The 19606-nt window shown below is 32.1% G+C and overlaps 1 protein-coding gene across 1 annotated transcript in view; it reads right to left on the reverse strand.

Annotated features, from left to right (window-relative positions):
* The window catches only part of LOC114326089 (matrix metalloproteinase-25-like), a 36278-nt gene that overhangs the window by 8106 nt on the left and 8566 nt on the right, over positions 1-19606 (reverse strand). Inside the window, exons 2-8 of the mRNA XM_050662428.1 lie at positions 18878-19030; positions 15904-16010; positions 11087-11248; positions 9314-9609; positions 3294-3417; positions 2883-3171; positions 1709-1853 (exon numbers count right to left, since the gene is read on the reverse strand). Of these exons, the coding sequence (XP_050518385.1) occupies positions 1709-1853; positions 2883-3171; positions 3294-3417; positions 9314-9609; positions 11087-11248; positions 15904-16010; positions 18878-19030 (1276 nt within the window). The remainder of the gene's footprint in view (positions 1-1708; positions 1854-2882; positions 3172-3293; positions 3418-9313; positions 9610-11086; positions 11249-15903; positions 16011-18877; positions 19031-19606) is intronic.

The following is a 19606-nucleotide window of genomic DNA, read 5'->3' on the forward strand; positions in this document are numbered from 1 at the left end:
ACAAGTTACGCTCAAAATAAAGTTGGTCCCTTTTGTTTTTGCAAAAAAAAATCGGGAAGACCAACCCCTAATTAGCAACTTAAATGAAATTAATCGTTACCGCTCCACAAATTATTTTACTTATGTTGTGTTTATATGATCTGTAAGTTTCATCGATTCAAAGTGCTTATTTTTGAAAAAATTTGGTTTCAAAGTAAAATTTTTAAAAATTTAAATTTTGAAAAATATGCTTTTTTCAAAATAACTTAAAAATTGTTAGAGATACCAAAAATCTCTAAAAACAAAAAAAGTCAGATTTGCTTTTCTGAATATCACATATTTTTTTGTTTTTCTGTTAGACAGAAACTGCTTAAGATTTGGTGTTTCTAAATTTGCATACATTCGTGATCAGTGACTCGTTCAACCCCTTTTAACTACAGCCCTTTCAATAATAAGGACTTTGAACCGATGAAACTTACAGATCATATAAACAATACATACACGAGTTAAGAAACTTGTGAAGTCGTAACGATTAAGTTCATTTAAGATACTAATAAGGGGGTGATTTTCTCGATTTTTTTACCAAAACCAAAAGGGACTAACTTTATTTTGAGCGTAACTTGTTTAATTTTGATGCTAGAAATTTTTTTTATAAAACAAAAATGAAGCTTTTTTTAAACACTTTAAATAAGTTTTAATGAATTTTCCCCGAAATGTGCTTCATTTTTGGTTATTTCACGTTAAAGTATTCCATTTGGAATTTGACGAATATGAACCTAATTTTAGAGACGTGATGTATACATGTATACACCATTTTTTAAAATTTTTTACAGGCTATATTTTTGCTAAGAATTTTTTTTCGACAGAATACTTACTATTTGAGTTATTTGCGAAAACCCGTCTAAAAGCGTGGTTATTTTGTTGAAAAAATGAACATATTCACTGCCAAATAACTCGAAAAGTATTGACTTAATGAAAAAACTCTATAGGACAAAAGTTACTTAAAATTAGCCAGTTTATCCATTTCCTGACTTTTTTGGACGAATATTTTTTCACCCCCGAGAGGGGGTGAAAATCACCACTAGGGCAAAAGCACATATCGGCACAATATCACTTTTTTTCTTTGACTTGTTAGCTATGTGTATACCAAATTTCATGTCAATCCAAGCGGTTCTTTAAAATTTAGAGGTTTTGCAATATTTTACCGTTAAAGAACGGACTATATTCAAATTTTGACTAAGGTTAAAGCAAGTTGGTTATACTTTCAGGTTGGATGCCAGCTGAGCCACCAAAGAAATATTAGGTTAAAACCCTTTAAATATTATATACAGCCGGAAAAATGAAAGAATAGCCATGAACGTTCGCATCAATTACTTATTTTGTATTTGCTGTCTTTTTCTATAAATAACAAACGTTTGTCGCAACCATATGTTAGTACAGGTCTGACGATGGATTTATAGATTTTGATCTTGGAACTTCTTGTAAAATTTTTTGATTTTATAAGCTTATCTAGTGCGAATAGACAGCGATTTGCTGATTTAGATATGCTGTTCTTGCCGATTTTGATATGATTCTTGATATGTGGCCGAAGTAATTAAGATATGCTGTAACTTTTTTAATAGCCTGTCTTTTATATGAAGCTCATCCAGAATTGACAGGTTGGTTTACAACTATATACCTATATATGAGGGCACAACTATACATATATCTATAATAAAAGTAAACAAACCTGTAAATATTAGAATCATCCCATCTGGTCGCTGGTAAGCTGCATCAACTTTTGTTACCGAATCTGGTAAATTAGGAAACATATCTTGGATTGTAATAGGAAAGCCATCCACTAGAACTCCACGTTCACTGAACCTCCAAATATACTGAAAAATATATAATTTTGTTATACCATCTAGTTTTTAAAAGACATAAACTTAAACTTAGAAATTGTTAGATATAACTTATGCCTGGTTGCACCAACAGCTCTTAAGCTGAAGACGTGTTTTAAGCTCAGCTTACGAAACATACTCGTGGCATCATTGAGTCTTAGATCAATTTGCCACAATAGATTGCCACGTGGATTGCATAAATAAGAATCTAAAATTATGGTGCAACGTAAGTGAGACTTAAAGTGGTCCTATCTATAAGCTAAGCTGAGCTAGGCTGGAGCTTAAGAAGTTTTCGTCTTTTGATAGTAAGTATTATTTTCGGTTGATTTCCTATCCTTCTAGTTACTTCCACGTTCGACATTCTTTGAAACCATGATATTCGTATAGGATTCTTCTGTAACACCAAAATTCAAAGACGGCCAACATATTCAAGTGGACTTGTTTCAATGTCCACGCTTCCAAGCCATAAAGAAGAGTAGATAACACGTAAAATCTAAACATCCTTAGGCGTAGTTCTAACCTTACCTCTCCGACAACAAAGAAATTTTTTTAAGTTTAATGAATGATGCACGTACTATTTCAATGCGTATCTTAATTTCTTTGGTTTGGTCTACATTTGATATTATCCATGTTCCTAAGTATTTGTAGTTATCCACACTCTCAATTACAGTATCTTTAATAGTTAATTGGATGTTTGCGTGTGCTGATTTAGTTATGATTATACATTTAGTTTCCTTTAAATTCATCTTCAGTCCGTACTCATGACAGCGTTCATTAAGGCGTTGCATTACGTTCTGTAAATCATTGTTGTTATCCGTTATTATTACTGTGTCGTCTGCAAAACGTAAGTTGTTCAAAACTTCTCCATTTATAGATATACCTTCTATTGAATCTGAGAGCGCTTCTTGAAATACCGCTTCACTGTAGACATTGAAAAGTAGTGGAGACAGCACGCAACCTTGACGGACTCCTCTCAGTATATTATGCTTTATTATTAAGTATGCTTAAATGCTTCAAGCTTACCTGATCTCTGAACACGAACAATTCATCTCTTAAGTTAGCAATGGCGTCCACATGACCATCACAAATATCTGGAATCTTTCTTGCATCTGTATTCGGTATATCATTTTTGTATACTTCTCCCTCATAGTCGTCATCATATTCAGGTGTTTTAGTCGATGTCGCTGTAGTCCATGTCACTGCAGTCGATGTCTCTGTTTGTAACGTTGTCCTTGAAGAAGTAACTTCTTCAGAATCATATTCTTTATAGTCAGGATATCGTTGATCTCTGGTAGATTTATCTGTATCTGTGCTGTAATATAAATATATTATATGATTACTTGCTCCTATTTAGCTATGGTAATTTTTTTGGTAATTATAATAAAAATGAAGAATTAAAAGTGCTATAATATGTTTTTCTTATACTCAATTTACCTTGTATAATGTGTTTGTTCAGTGGACCAACTTGTAGTTGATGGTGTTGTCAAAGTTGTTGTGGATGTATCCCCATTAAGATTATTTGTCGTGATTACAGTATCCTCTTTAAGAGTTCTACGAACTAAAATCAAGGAAAAATTACTATTACAATAGCTTAAACTTAAACGTATTATAAAGCTCCAAAGAATCTTCAAACTAGAAGCTAGAAAACTGAAAAAAGATGGTGAAGAATAGAAAATAGAGGTGTTAAAAGAGCTAATAAGAAAGGAAGATACCGGGATGACTCATGAGATATTGTACATGATGGACCAATGTAGACAAGCTAATAACAAAGAAAGTCTATCTATAATAGAGGTTCTTACAGTCTCTGCCGCTTCTAGCATTTCGATCGCCATCGTTTTCTGTCCAACCATTCGTCTTCTTTGATGGCTCTATCTCTCATTATGTCCCGTACATTTTCTTCCCAGGTAACTGAAGGCATTTCCCTTTTTCTCTGTTGTGGTGTGTAATTAAAAGCTTTCTTTAGCCATCTATCTTCATTCATTCGTTTCACGTGACCATACCACACTAGTTGTCTCGTTTCAATTCTATCTAAACTAGAATATTATATAGTATTTGTCCATCTTCTAGTATCTTCATGCCTGATGTGATCTTTTTGGGATACACCACACGCTCTCCTTCCATAATCCATTTCTACTACTTCTATTATCTTTATATATTTTTTCGTGACCTGCCAAGCTTCTGCTCTGTAAGACACAATAGGCTCTACCGAGATTGCCAATTTCGTTGTTTGTCTATCTTTAGACCACAGTAGAGAGCTTAGAATATTATAATTTACCGCTTTTTTCCCTGCTGCATTCTGTTTTCGATGCCTCTTTTGGTGCTGGCTTCTTTAGATATTATAGATCCGAGATATTTATATTCTTTACATGTTTTTATGGTTCTAATTTCTAACTCTGGATCTTCTTCATCATCCTCTATTTTAAGATAATCTGTCTTTGACATATTCATTTTGAGGCCCCATTTTTCATATTCTTTCTTTAGTTTTCTAAATGTGTAGTCCATGTCTTCCTCATCATTCGCTACGAATACCTGATCATCTGCGAAAAACAAAGTTGTTAGACATTTACCACCGCCTATGTCTATTGCCATTCCGGTTATTTGTTTCCTCCGTTACTTCAGCGATGATTGAATATATATGTAGGTACTTTAAATAAGGTCGGGGATAGACAACATCCTTGTTTAAGCCTCTTTTGGCAAAGAAAGTCACAAATCCAAAACTATTAACAATAAAATAGCATCGGTTGAGCTATTGGTGTGATAGCAACGGAATGGAACTTAATGTTAAAAAGTGTCACTTAATGGTTTTTGGTCGAAATAGAACTCCTACAAATCATATCTATACTATTAAGGATTGTCCTTTAGACTCTGTATCTCAGATAAAAGACCTAGGTGTTGTGCTCGATTCCAGCTTGTCCTACATTCCCCATATCTCATCTATTGTCTCAAAATCACTTCAACTTTTTGGGTTTATCAAACATTGTGCAAAAGACTTTCTAAATATTCCATCCATAAAAGTATTTTGTTGTTCACTTGTGAGACCTCACCTAGATTACTGTTCATGTATTTGGTCTCCACACTACAGGGTGTCCCGAAAAGATTGGTCATAAATTATACCACATTTTCTGGGGTCAAAAGTAGGCTGATTAAACCTCACTTACCTATATACAATAGTGCACACAAAAAAAGTTACAGCCCTTTGAAGTTACAAAATGAAAATCGATTTTTTTTAATATATCGAAAACTCCTAGAGATTTTTTATTGAAAATGGACATGAGAAATTTTTATCGTAGCAACATCTTAAAAAAAAATTATAGTGAAATTTGTGTACCCCATAAAAATTTTATGGGGGTTTAGTTCCCTTAAACCCCCCCAAACTTTTATGTACGTTCCATTTAAATTATTATTGTGGCACCATTAGTTAAACACAATATTTTTAAAACTTTTTTGCCTCTTAATATTTTTTGATAAGCCAGTGTTTATCGAGATATTTTGAATATTTGTCGAATCCACCACCTATTTGTATATGGTTAAGTATGATTATAGACACCTGTTAATAATCTGAAAATTTATTTATAACTTAAATTTTTTGGTATATTTTGAAAAAAGAAGCCACATCTCGATAAAAGTTGACTTATCAAAAAAAGACTAAGAGACAAAAAAGTTTTAAAAACACTGTGTTTAACTAATAGTACCACAATAATAGTTTAATTGGAACGTACACAAACATTTGGGGGGTTTAAAGGAACAAAACCCCCATAAATTTTTTATGTAAATATAGTAAAAAGTAGCCGCATCTCGATAAAAACTGGCTTATCGAAAAAATACTAAGAGGCAAAAAAGTTTTAAAAACGTTGTGTTCAACTAATGGTACCACAATAATGAATTAATTGGAACGTACACAAAAGTTTGGGGGGGTTCAAGGGAACAAAATCCCCATAAATTTTTTATGGGGTGGACAAATTTCACTATAATTTGGTTTTAAGGTGGGCCTGTCATAAGAATGATACATGCCCGTTTTCAATAAAAAATCTTTGAGAGTTTTTGATATATTGAAAAAAATCGATTTTCATTTTGTAACTTTAAAGGTCTGTAACTTTTTTTATGAGCACATTTGTACTAAGGTAAGTTAGGTTCAATCGAACTATTTTTGACCCCAGAATGTGTGGTATAATTTATGACCATTCTTTTCGGGACACCCTGTATAACATCCATATTCTAGCTATTGAGAGAGTTCAGCACAAGTTCTTAAGACTTGTTGCATTTAAACAAAACCAGAGGGTTGATGAAATTAACTATTCTATTATAGAAAAGTCTCTCAACATAACCTCTCTCCAAATCCGACGCATGCATAAGGATCTCACAATGTTTTATAATATACTACACTCCAATAATTTTGGTCCTCAACTATTGCAGAAAATTAGCCTCCATGTTCCCAGTAGACAAACGAGGCTAAATCAACCTTTTTACATTAGACCCCATCGCACTAACTACGGACACAACTCCTTCATGTCCAGAACACCTAGGTTTGCTAACCAATATTCGGAAGGTTTAGATTGTTACAGTTTTCCAAATGAATTTAAAGCTCAGCTTAAAAACTGTGTGTGATAACTTGATATCCTTGTGTTTTGTACATTTTTTGTTAATGGTTTTTATTTATTTAATGTTGCTAGTTTGTATGACTAAAATTTTTAAATTTACTTTTAGTCTAGTAAAATAAAATTACACTACATGTAAATCAAAATGTAAATTCGTACAGGTTGAAACAAATTTTATATAAAAATTTAGGTGGGTACAAAAGGTATTTTCAAGAAAGTATCCAAATCATACAAGGGGATCATTGTTTAAATAATTAAAAAGGGGTCATTTTTGCAAAAAAATTACTTTTTTAACGGCTGAGGTCACTTAATTACTAATGAACGTCTATAGGAGTGTTTTCTGCAAAGCTGAAGGATAAATCTTTCACATAAGACTTACTAAATTAAATTTGACCCCGTATTTATTTAAATAATTATACATAAAACATTAAAAACAAATTTGCATAAAAATATTTTTAGCGTTTTAAATAAGCACTATAAAATATCTTATTTTACAGAACAAGTTGCACTATGTTATCAGTATTAATTAAAAAAAAATGGTCTAAAAATATTTAATATTTTTTGAGATATTGAATTTGTTTATTAAATGTTACTCTATTTTCAATTGCAAAAACGCGGTTGTTGCCAAACAAATATTCACCTGTATTAAATCTTATTATTTTTATTTTTATGTATGTTTTCGATAAATGTATTGATAAATTCAAATTTCAATTAAACTTTCCCCTAAAATAGCATTTGAAAATTATTCAAATTTGTTTATAATTTGTTTTTTTAATAACGTCCCGGAGATTAAATATTTTGAAATTCCGTTTCGATCATTGCGTTCCTGGGAATTTTTCACTAATTAACAAATTTTTTTGTCATTTTTTCCTCTTCTTTTTTTTTTCTTGGAGTTATATTACTACGGGCCCTTTTAGGGTTAAGTTTCATTAAGAATGTCGAATCTCTAAGTTGTAGATTCTAGATCTAAAAATATTAAGATTTAACTAAAATCACTTAAATAAAATGTGGCTACTTACTGAGTTACAGGGTGTTTTATTTAAAAATTTAAAAATTATTTTTACCAAGTACTTTCAAACTATTTGACGTATCCTTATCATACTTGGAAGAAAGTGTGGGTACTATACAGTCTACTAAACTGCGATAAATAAAAGTTTCTAGCTACTACCAGAGGCGTACGACAGGGGGTAGTTAATGGTTGACCCTTCCCAAATTCTACGCCACTGAGGGAATTACTATTTTAGCGAAATTTTTCGATTCTCCAATACTTTCTATGTAAATAATATACTCTTTACTGGTAACGATTAAGTCATTAGTTTTCGAGATATTGGACGTTAAAAATGAAACGGCATATTTATTTTGGTTCATTCATTCATTCATTTTAAACTTATCCTAACATTTTAAACCAATATTTCTCAAACTGATGACTTTATCAATACCAATAAAGTTATTTACATATAAAGTATTGGAGAATCGAAAAATTTCGCTAAAATAGTAATTCACTCAGTGGCGTAGAATTTGGGAAGATTCAATCATTCACTATCCCCTGTCGCACGCCTCTGGCACTAGCTAGGAAAGTTTATTAATCACAATTTAGTAGGGTGTATAATAGCCAGACTTTCTGCCAAGTATGATAAGGATACGTCAAATAGTTTTAAAGTACTTGGTAACAATAATTTTTAAATTTTTAAATTAAACACCCTGTAACTCAGTAAGTAGCCACATTTTATTCATGAGATTTTAGTTAAATCTTAATATTTTTAGGTCTATAATCTACAACTCAGAGATTCGACATTCTTAATAAAATTTAACCCTAAAAGGGCCCGTAATAATATAACTCTAAGAAAAAAAAAAGAAGAAGAAAAAACGACAAAAAAATTTTGTTAATTAGTAAAAAATTCCCAGAAACCCAATTATCGAAACGACATTTTAAAATACTTAATCCCCGCGACGTTATTAAAAAAATAAATTATAAACAAATTTGAATAATTTTGAAATGCCATTTTAGGGGGAAGTTTAATTGAAATTTGAATTTATCAATACATTTATCGAAAATATACATAAAAATAAAAATAATGAGATCTTAATCAGGTGAATATTTCTTTGGCAACAACCGCGTTTTTGCAATTGAAAATATAGTAACATTTAATAAACAAATTCAATATCTCAAAAAATATTAAATATTTTTCGACCAATTTTTTTTTAGTTAATACTGGTAACATAGCGCAACTTAGTCTGTAAAATAAAATATTTTATAGTGCTTATTTAAAACGCTAAAAATAATTTTTTGCAAATTTGTTTTTAAATATTTATATACAATTATTTAAATAAATAGGGGGTCAAATTTAAATTAGTAAGTCTTATCTGAAATATTTACCCTTCAACTTTGCAGAAAAAAATCCCATAGACCTTCATTGATAAGTGAATTACCTCAGCAGTTAAAAAAGTAATTTTTTTGCAAAAATGACCCCTTTTTAATTATTTAAACAATGATCCCCTTGTATGATTTGGATACTTTCTTGAAAATATATTTTGTACCCACCTAAACTTTGATATAAAATTTGCTGTAACCTGTACGAATTTACATTTTGACTTTTTTTATTTTATTAGGCTATTTGGGCTAGGTTATAAATTTCCTGTGATTAATGTTTATACTGCATTTTAATTGGGTGATTGCCCGTTGATAAATAAAATAAAATAAATAAAATAGCGTCAGAAAAACGATAAGAGAGACACAACAAACTTACTGTTAAAAAGGAAGTAAAGAGATAGAATATTTTCAGAACAAATATAATATGATCTACTCAACCTACATAAAAAATTAGCATTAACTATTAAAAATAATGAATAGATACTCACTATATAAATCATACATGGCCAAAATATCATCGTACCCTAATTGAGGGGGACTGCCAGAATCCTGATAATATGGAAACATGATTGAACTTCTAACTGGAGAATGGGCAAGGCCCAAAGAGTGCCCCAACTCATGTAATGCTACAAAGTAGAAATCGGTACCATCTTCATCATAATCTTTCTGCGATTTATCAATCCAGATTTCGTCAGCATCAAAATGGATGTCTCCTCCAAGATGATCTTGTTCATGAGGAAAAAATGCGTGGGCTAGTATGCCACTTCTTCCATCAAAGGGAAAACTAAAAGACAAATAAGGTTTACAGTTGACATAGGTACATATTTATATGATGAACCGGTTGCTCTTGTGTGTCCATTTCATCAAGGTGAAAGAAATCAATAAAACACTTACCCACAATCAATTTGTTGTATTGAATAGCATCGGTGATAAGGGGTATCCTTGTCTAAGTCCTGATGTTATACTGAATGGTATCCATGTTCTGTTTCCTATTTTTACTTGTGCATTTGAGTCTGCCAAGCACATTTTAGTTAACTAATCAATTCATTTTACCTCGTAACCCCGGATGACCGGTTTAGAACACTAAACTTTGCTGTTCATCGTCAAGTTTCCGAAAAGGTTTCTTAAATGATGTTGATACAACTGGTCATACGAGGTTACGAGGTACAATAAATTGATTAGTTAACTCCAAACTGCTTGACAGACTCAAATGCACAGGTAAAAATAGGAAACAGAACATAAATAACATTTAGTATAACATCAGGACTTAGACAAGGAGACCTCTTATCACCGATGCTATTCAATTTGGCCTCATAGTATGCAATAAGTAAAATATTATCCGAGCTGACATGGGGATTTGCGAATTGAGGATCAAAACTATTGTTAGCAGCCCATGCTCATGATCAAGATACAGACGCTCATTCTACAACAGACGTGAGAGGGGTGTTTAGAGAACTCGAGAAAGAAACAGGTGGTCTGGGCCTTCGAATAAATGAGTAGAAGATGACATATATTCTAGTAACCAAAAATACAAGACCAAGAGTTAGGCAGAACATAATTATTAATAACCATAACTTGGAAGCAGTAAAAGAGTTTAAATATCTGGGGCGGTAATCACAGATGACAACCACATAGAAAAAGAGGTCTCAACAAGGATAGTTTCGGAGAATAGAGCATTATACTCCCTATCATCAATATTAAGATCTAAGCTGCCAAGAAGGAAACCTAAATTAAGACTGTACATGTCAATTATTCCTCCAGATGCTACACATGGAAGGGAAACATAGACTACATCAACGGGAAATAAATAATCTACTAGTATTTGAAAGGAAAGAACAATATTTGGCATTCAAAGAGATTAAATGACAGGAGAGTGAAAAAGGCGCCGCAAAGCTGAATTGCTGACTGTATGATACTGAAAACATCCTCAGACAGAAAAGCAAACTAGATAAGATGGAGAAGTCATATGGTAAGACCACTGGAAGAAATAGTCTTAATGATAGTGTTTTTCGAGAGACCAGGAGGTAGAAGATCGGTAGGTCGGCCCAGAAAAGGATGGAAGGATGATGTTGAAGCCGATTTATCTAGGGTTGTGGTACAACAATGGGAAATGGAAGCACAAGATCGCAGATGGAGGGCTATAGTTGATGTGGCGAAGACTCACCCTGAATTGTAAAACCAGTCAAGACGAAGAAGAAATGGATTAAGTCTTTTATTTACTTCTTTAGCCTTGCTGAAAGATTGAAAATTTTGATACATACCGGTCTCCGTGATATCCTTGTGCAAATTGTACTATTATATCAGCGTTTTGAGAAGGACTTCTGAAGAAGTTTAGTCTACCGTATCCTCCCCATGTATCTAAAGCTTTCTGGATATGTTTTTGAACGGTTGCTTCCCCCAATACTGGAGACCAATTCGCTAAACTAAAAATAATTGTTATGGATTTGGATCAATAGCATCTATAGTAGTTATAAATTATAGTTAAATTATAAACACAAACTATCTTCATCATCCAGTGTCAAAAGTCCACTTCTGAACATAGGCCTCTTCCTCCAATACCCGGTGTTCCAACTCAGTCTATCTTGGGCCGCTATCAACCAGTTTTTATTTAGCCTTCTTAAATCGTCAGTCCATCGTCAGCGTAGATGGTCGATCGACGCTTCTGTTGTCTTCCCTTGGTATCCATTCCAATAACTGCTTTGTCCATCGCCCATCTGTCATTCTAGCTATATGTCCTGCCCGTCTCCATTTTAGTCTGGCTATCCTTTAGATGACATCAGTTACCTTGGTTCTTCTACTGATCTCTTTGTTTTTGAAGTTATACTTCTTTACGATCGAGAGTGAAATTTTATAATGCCGGGCGCATGCGCACACAGACAGTATGTATTTCGTTGCTAATCTTTCAAGCGCCTGGTGAGAACAATAGTGACGAAACTTCAAAATGAACATTTATCGAACACAAATCGTATTTGAAGTTTTGATGAAACTACTAAACAGTATAACTGACTTATAGGTAATCATTTTGCAAAATTTTTCTAATAATGTGCTTTCTAGATATGTAAACCAATTAGTAGAAGTAATTTTATTTGAAGAAAAGATGGATATTGTATTTATTTTTGATTTTTTTTCTGCGTTACGCCATTATTGCATTATCGAAGATGTTTAATTTGATGTTTCGCCACTATACTTTAATACTACTATACTACAACAGTTTAGTTTCTGTTTTAAATAATTAAAAAATTTACTTTTAAAAATAAATTAAACGCATCAAATAAAATATTTTATTGTACACACCAGTTATGCGCAAAATGAAACTAAAGTACAATAGAAAAATAACAAAATAAGATCTTAAGTAATAATTATGAAAAACGATAAACATGATAAAAGATAAAAGTAAGCAAAAGAACTATGAATAGTAAAATAAAATTCATCATTTCACTCACGTATGTTTCGTATTTCAAACTACTAAAGAAATGATTGTGGGTAGAAGGAATTGATTTATTTTGTAAGACTTCTTTTTAGAAATGAATATTGGTTCTCGATAGTGTGGAATTAAACAATACTGATCCAAAGTGGATAGACGCTTTCTTGATTTGCTATTTCTAAGTACCTAAGAACGATTGAAACTGAGTTTCTCTGTAAGAAGTTTTATAAAAAAAACACAAAAGCAAAAACGACCACACAGACAAAAGTGCTTATTCGCCACTATTGCACATTGTACTACTATCTTTAATAAAATATCTAATATTTCAAATACATGTAGGCACGGCGTAATTACAGATTCGCCAGTATTGATATTAAGTTTGGTGTGCTTTCGTCGTTAATGCATCAAAATATTTGACAAATTCACAATACCATAAAGACTTGTAGGCGCCCTCTAGTAATAAGGAAATTAAATAATGGTTAGCCGATATTGCACATAAAAGAGGGCATATTTAGATGTCGATTGATGGACTTAACTCAAAAACGTTAATTTTCGAGTTTCGCCACTATTGTTCTCACTAGGAGAATATGTATGTATCAGCGCTGTCAGCGCAAATAAGTCATATTATATCATATGAAAGGATATATTAGTGTTTTTAGTAAATGTATTAATTATAATTTTTGTGTCTTTGGATTTGTCTTCCTCGGGAATAAGATATTTTATAATAATAGTAAGTAAATTTAAACTATTTTTGTATACTTCACTTGGTCTATTAAAGGACCTAGCCGGGTAAGATGATGAAAAGTGCCCCCAACTCGATTCGAAATACATATAGGTCACCGTTTAGCATATATAGTGAAACTAACTTTCTGAAATTTTTAGCCCCCTAGGTGGTCATGTGACCCACCTAGAGCCTAATTAGGCTTTTTATGTTTTTATTTTTTATCTCAGCCGCATCGAGAACTAGCGAAAAACTTTAAATCAAAAATTTGTAGGATTTAAAAAGTTCTGTGCGGAAAATATTTTTTTTTAATTTTTGGCGGTAAATTTAAATTTTAGAACGATTTTAAAATTTTAAATGAGTATAAAAAAATAACTAAGACATACGTTTTCACGAAAAAAATATATAACGTGTATTTTTGCATAATATTTCACCCTGAATTTTTTGAAATTTTTAAAATTGGTGAAACGTACCTTCAAAAATAAAAAACCGCATTTTTTCGTTTTTTTTTTTCGTTTTTTGATATAATTTTATACATATTTTTGAAAAAAGGTAACACCGTCACTGGATCAGGTAAAAAATTTAAAAAGAATTGGGGTTTGCTTAATAAAAATTTTTTGTAACACCATCCATTTTCAAGATACAGGGCGTTGAAGACAACAAAATTTTACACATTTTTTACGATTTTGCCGAAACTACTGGCAACATTGTAATAAAACTTGGCGGGTTTTAAGAGGTAGTTATTGTGTATGCTTTGACATACAATTAAGGATTTGATATTCATCATCGGCGCGCTTAGGGGCAATGGTCTGAACTTTTCAAAGAAAAAAAGATAGTACGCCACTGACATATTTCAAATTAACAATCATTTTTAAATTCCTCATTCAATTTGCGATAAAAAAGCTATCCTATCATTTTTTCATACGAGGCGCCGTTTTGCTGCAAAAAATAAAATATCTTAACGCTTCCAAAGTATTCGAATTAGTTTTTATAATGGACGTACGAGTTTACCTATGTAGATGTAGAAACTACTAATAGAAGTTCGAATACTTTGTAAGGGTTAAGATGTTTTATTTTTTGAATAAAAATGGCGCGTCGTATGAAAAAATAGGAAGATAGATTTTTTGTCACAAATTAAACGAGGAATTCAAAAAGGATTGTTAATTTGAAATATGTCCGTGGCGTACTATCTTTTTTCTTTAAAAAGTTCAGACTATTACCCGTATACGTGCCAATGATAAATATAAAATTCTTAATTGTATGTCAAAAAATGCACAATAACTACCTCTTAAAACTCGCCAAATTTTATTACAATATTGCTAGTAGTTTAGGCAAAATCGTAAAAAATGTGTAAAATTTTGTTTTCTTCAACGCCCTGTATATTGAAAATGGATGGGATTACAAAAATTTTTTATTAAGCAAACCCCAATTATTTTTCAGTTTTTACCTATTCTAGTGACGGTATTACCTTTTTTGAAAAATATGTATAAAATTGTATCAAAAAACCAAAAAAAAAACCGAAAAAATGCGGTTTTTTATTTTTAAAGGTGCGTTTCACCAATTTTAAAAATTTGAAAAAATTCAGGGTGAAATATTATGCAAAAATACACGTTACATATTTTTTTCGTGAAAACGAATGTCTTAGTTATTTTTTTATACTCATTTAAAATTTTAAAATCGTTATGAAATTTAAATTTCCCGCCAAAAATAAAAAAAAAATTTTCGGACAGAACTTTTTAAAGCTTACAACTTTTTTATTTAAAGTTTTTCGCTAGTTCTCGATGCGTCTGAGTTAAAAAATAAAAACTTAAAAAGCCTAATTAGGCTCTAGGTGGGTCACATGATTACCTAGGGGGCTAAAAATTTCAGAAAGTTAGTTTCACTATATATGCTAAACCGTGACCTATATGGAATTCGAATCGAGTTGGGGGCACTTTTCATCATCTTACCCGGCTAGGCCCTTGGTCAGTATGTATGAGAAATCTTATAATAAATTATTTTTAATGGGAAATAAGCCACAATTTTACCAAAAAAAAATGATTTTATTAACGTTTCGAAAAATGTGAATATAAATATTTTTATATTTATAAAAATGCCACAAGGAAATAGCTGCAGAACAACATTGAGAAATCTTGTAACCTGTCAAAGCAAAAGGAATATAGCTCAGTGGTAGAGCGTATGACCGAAGATCAAGAGGTCCCGGGTTCAAATCCTGGACGATTCATATTCTTTTTTTTATATTTTTGGTATCGTTTTAATAAAAAAATTTTAAAAGTGGTAGGTAAAGAAAGTTAGTTTAATATATAAATAAAATGCGAATAACCTGTTAAGTACCTATATTACTTTCGTTGAAATCATAGTAATAGAAATATAACTTTTTACGTGCGTACAAAGTACACACACATTCATTTTTTTTGTCTGGTAGAGTTATTCCTAACATAAGTCGTAGCATTCTTCTCTGTTTAACTCTCAGTTTGGTAGCTGAGGCTTGTTAACTGGCTTTTAATACAAACTATCTTAGCAATTAAAAATTATTTTATTTCAGAGTTACTTCCTACACTTGAAATTTATTACTTTATTACATTTTCTCCTCTTCTGTTTATCCTCTTTCAAATACTTTTAACTTTATATTATTTGAGTCTTCTTTAATTATTCCATGCTTATCGTATCCTTTCTTTCATTCTCTTCTGTGGCTGTTTTTACTGGAGATATTATAATAACAAATAAAGGAATCCAGTGGCGTAACCAGGGGGGTTTTGGGGGTTGTAACCCCCTGTTGGGATATACTTTGAGCTCTATACGCTTAACACAATTACTATTCCTTACCCCCTAGAGACCCTCCAGAAGTTGTAACCCCCCATAGGATCATTCTGGTTACACTGTTGAAGAAACCTGAATAATCATTTAAACATGTAAATGATAAATATACTTACTAGTAACTGATATTCCTCTTTTCCCAACCTCCAGGACCTAGTACATATCTTTTTTGGCGACTATTTTGGATTATATCAGGTACTCCACAACGAGGTAAGGTCATCAGCTGAAAATAATAAAATAAGTTCATATTATGAGTTCACACTAAGTTCGGAAGGAAAGCTGCTATAATTAGAAGAAGAAATTAAGAAAATAAAGTAGACAATAATAAGACTGAAGACTAGAAACAAGAATAGTAAAGACACAACATGCATATAACCCCTTAAAGAATATCTGGAACATACGCCCTAAGTAGCAATTTTGCGACGCATTGGTTGTCAGTACAAACAAATGCACTGTCTACAACGTTGCCCGAGAGCATTTTCAGTTGTTTCGGCCAACGTCCCCTACCCCGACTGACATTACGATGTTACAACCTGTAGTTATACGGGCAACTAATTTATTACCATTGTGACAACTACATATCACAGTTCAGCTTTTCAACAATCGCAACGACTTATAAATGTTATAATGCTAAACTAATTTACGCCCTGGCCGACTCTGTAGTTGAGTATATAGTTGTCTGTCACGTCACGACCCTGTGTTGTTCTAGTTTTAGAGGTGTGACACGTTTGCGGCAACTTCCAGAGGAGAAAAAGAATTTACTTTATAACCTTATTTTTTTCTTATTATTATATATTTTATTTTGATGGAAATTTTCGATTTATTTAACAACCTGTTTATTTGTTTTTTTTAATAGCTGGTTTCCATTCCATTGTTTTATCAGTAGATTTGAGATTTGATAACCTTAATCTTTGTATATCTGCTTTGTGGTAGACAGGGTTGCCAGGTTAGTTTTTACTCTTTCAGTAGTTTTGTTTTCAGAAAATCAGTAGATTCTTTTTAGGGCATGTAAATACAGTAATACAGTGATATGCACATCCGTCCTAAATGTCCCAAGAGGAATTCCACAAAATTGGAAACTTAATTATTCCAAACCACCAACTGGTAATTACCATTTTTTAGCTAAAATCTACTAAATCAAAAACTAAAATATACTTAAGGATTTTTGGGATATATTTGGGATTTTTTATAATAAAAACAACAGCTAACTTAAGGGGATAGGCGCAAAATGTCGTCTGTTAAAATGTTCAATGTATATTAAATGTTTTCATTTTTTGCGAATCCTTAGAAAACTAATAAGTATTTTTGAAAAATTTAAACGCACAAAGAAAGATTACGTTATTACCGAGGACCGAAAGTCCCTGAAAACTTCTATAATGTTTATTTTAATACGTTACAGGGGTGAAAAAAAGAAAAAATTTAGTGTGACTTTTAATTCCAAATATCTCGTTCAAAAGAAACGTTTTGGTTTTTCTAAATAATGCAGTCTTTCATTCTGCGTTTAAATTTTTCAAAAATACTTATTATAGTTTCCTCATGATTCGAAAAATGGATCAAATTCTGTTGAAATATACCAAAAATCTACTAAAAAATATTGCCTACTAGAATTTTTTAAAAAATATCAAAAATCTACCAAAAAGTAGAAATCTACTAAATGTGGCAACTCTGTTAATGAGAATGATACACTTTTGACACTGGTCACATGACCTCTGTCACCCAATAAGAGGGTGCGTTCTAAAATGGTTTTGATAGTCGGCGCGGCCGGGTTTGGTTGGCGATTGGACTTCTAAGTTGTCTTATCCGTCTAAGGTTGGGAATAAGGTATTTTTTTAGTAATATTGGTAATATTGTTTAATGCGCCATTTTGGTTTTACTTGAGATTTTTGGGATGTAAAGAAAATGAAAACACAGAATATAAAAAATGCAGGCATTTTCTGATACCTTTAAAAGCACCATCAATACATTAAATTTATACAGAACATCTTTAACATAAATTTTGACTTTTATATTAAAATTTGATTTTTTAAATTTGCATATTTTTTATCAAAAATGTCATAAAAAAAGGAGCGCGTGTGTTTTTTAAAGGTAAAATATCCATATTTGACGGTAATCTGAGATGCGTTTATAAATTTCACATCAGGTAATAAGTCCTTTATGTATTTATATAAATTTAAATACCCAATGCGATGTCAAAACAGTTTACTTTTTGGTTTTCGCATTCACCATACAGGTGTTAAAAATATAGGTAAAAAAACATAACTAGTCTGAGTCCTTGAGCAACCATTGCACGCGCAGGTGCTTTTTATAGTCGCTTCAGTTGCCTTATGCAACGCTTACGAAACGATGTTGCTTAAACAGGAGGTTGCCTAGGCAACGTCAAGACAACTCAAAAATCGTCCACCAAATCAGTGCAGAATAGGGTCGTCTTCTAGGTAATAACAACGTTGTAAGAAAACGTTGCCACGCGGTAGACAACGTTGTCGCGTCGACAAATTGCTACTTGGAGCGATATATCATAATTAACCAAAAACACCTGTATTAAGTATATTATTGCATGGCGCAGAGTTTTAGAGACAGAAAGAATCAACTACCAAAAATATTACTAACATTTATAAATAAATCATTCAGAAAAATCTTCTGGTAAAAGACCAAACGCAAAACAAAGAAAATAACGATATCGATTAAAATAAGGAAACGGACTAGACATACTCTAAGGAAAGAACAAAATAATATAACCAGACAGCCACTCGAATACCAACTATACATGAAATAAGAAGATGAGGGAGACCAGATAATAGCTGGAGAAGAGCTGTAACAAGAGCCCATGAAAGAATTGATATGAGATGAAGAGAGGTCAAACAGAGAGCGAGAAATAAAGAGGAATGGAGAAGACTTGTAGAGGAAATTTCTAAAGAATAAACGAAAAGTGGATGCGCTAATCCAACTGAGAGAGAAAGATAAAGAGAGAGAGACAGAGAGAGAGAGAGAGAGAGATCTACTCTACGCCTAAAACTAAAAAAAAATATCCTTGTAAGCCCCGTGGGTATTGATCTGTAAATATAATTACATAAAAGATTAGTGAATACTTACCCTTTTCGTAGCATCGTCAAATTCACCTGTCTCCTCAATGCCTCCAAATCTTTGCATTACTTTGATAATTTCGGAGATTCCCCCTTCTGTATATAGTGCCTCGGAGTCCCCAGTGTCCATTTTAATGTAGCCATATCTTTTCATAAATTCTAACTGAAATAAAAACAGAATACTCCTTTTAAACAATTTTGCGTAATATAATAAAATCTGTAAGACAAAATTATATGCATTTGCAGAAGAAGAAATTTTCAAATAATTTGGGAAGCTGTCTTATACTTCTTGAAGTGCCATCTCCTCGGTGGAGGTTGGCAATTATCGTAGCTATTCGGACTTTAGAGACGGCTGCTTTGAAAAGTTCATTTGATGTACATCCGTACCATTCTCTCAGGTTGCGCAGCCAAGATATTCTACGTCTCTCTATGCTCCTGTTTCCTTGTATCTTTTCCTGCATAATGAGTTAGCAGTTAGACAAGTTGTATTTCTTTCCACGTGTAATATGTCCAAGATATATGAGCAAGAAATAACATGGAGAAGGCAGATGCCTTTGGTGGCTATCTCTCACAAGTCTTTCAGCCAAACAGCTTGGAGTCAACACCTGAAGAATTGGAGGAAATAAATAGAGTACTAAATGAACCTTACCAAATGGAGCTGCCCATACCGAAATTTAAGTACAATGAATTTAAGGATGTAATAATGAAAGAAATTAATCCTAAAAAAGCTCCTGGTTAT

This window comes from Diabrotica virgifera, chromosome 9 (genome assembly GCF_917563875.1).
Source record: "Diabrotica virgifera virgifera chromosome 9, PGI_DIABVI_V3a".
Classification (NCBI taxonomy): domain Eukaryota; kingdom Metazoa; phylum Arthropoda; class Insecta; order Coleoptera; family Chrysomelidae; genus Diabrotica; species Diabrotica virgifera.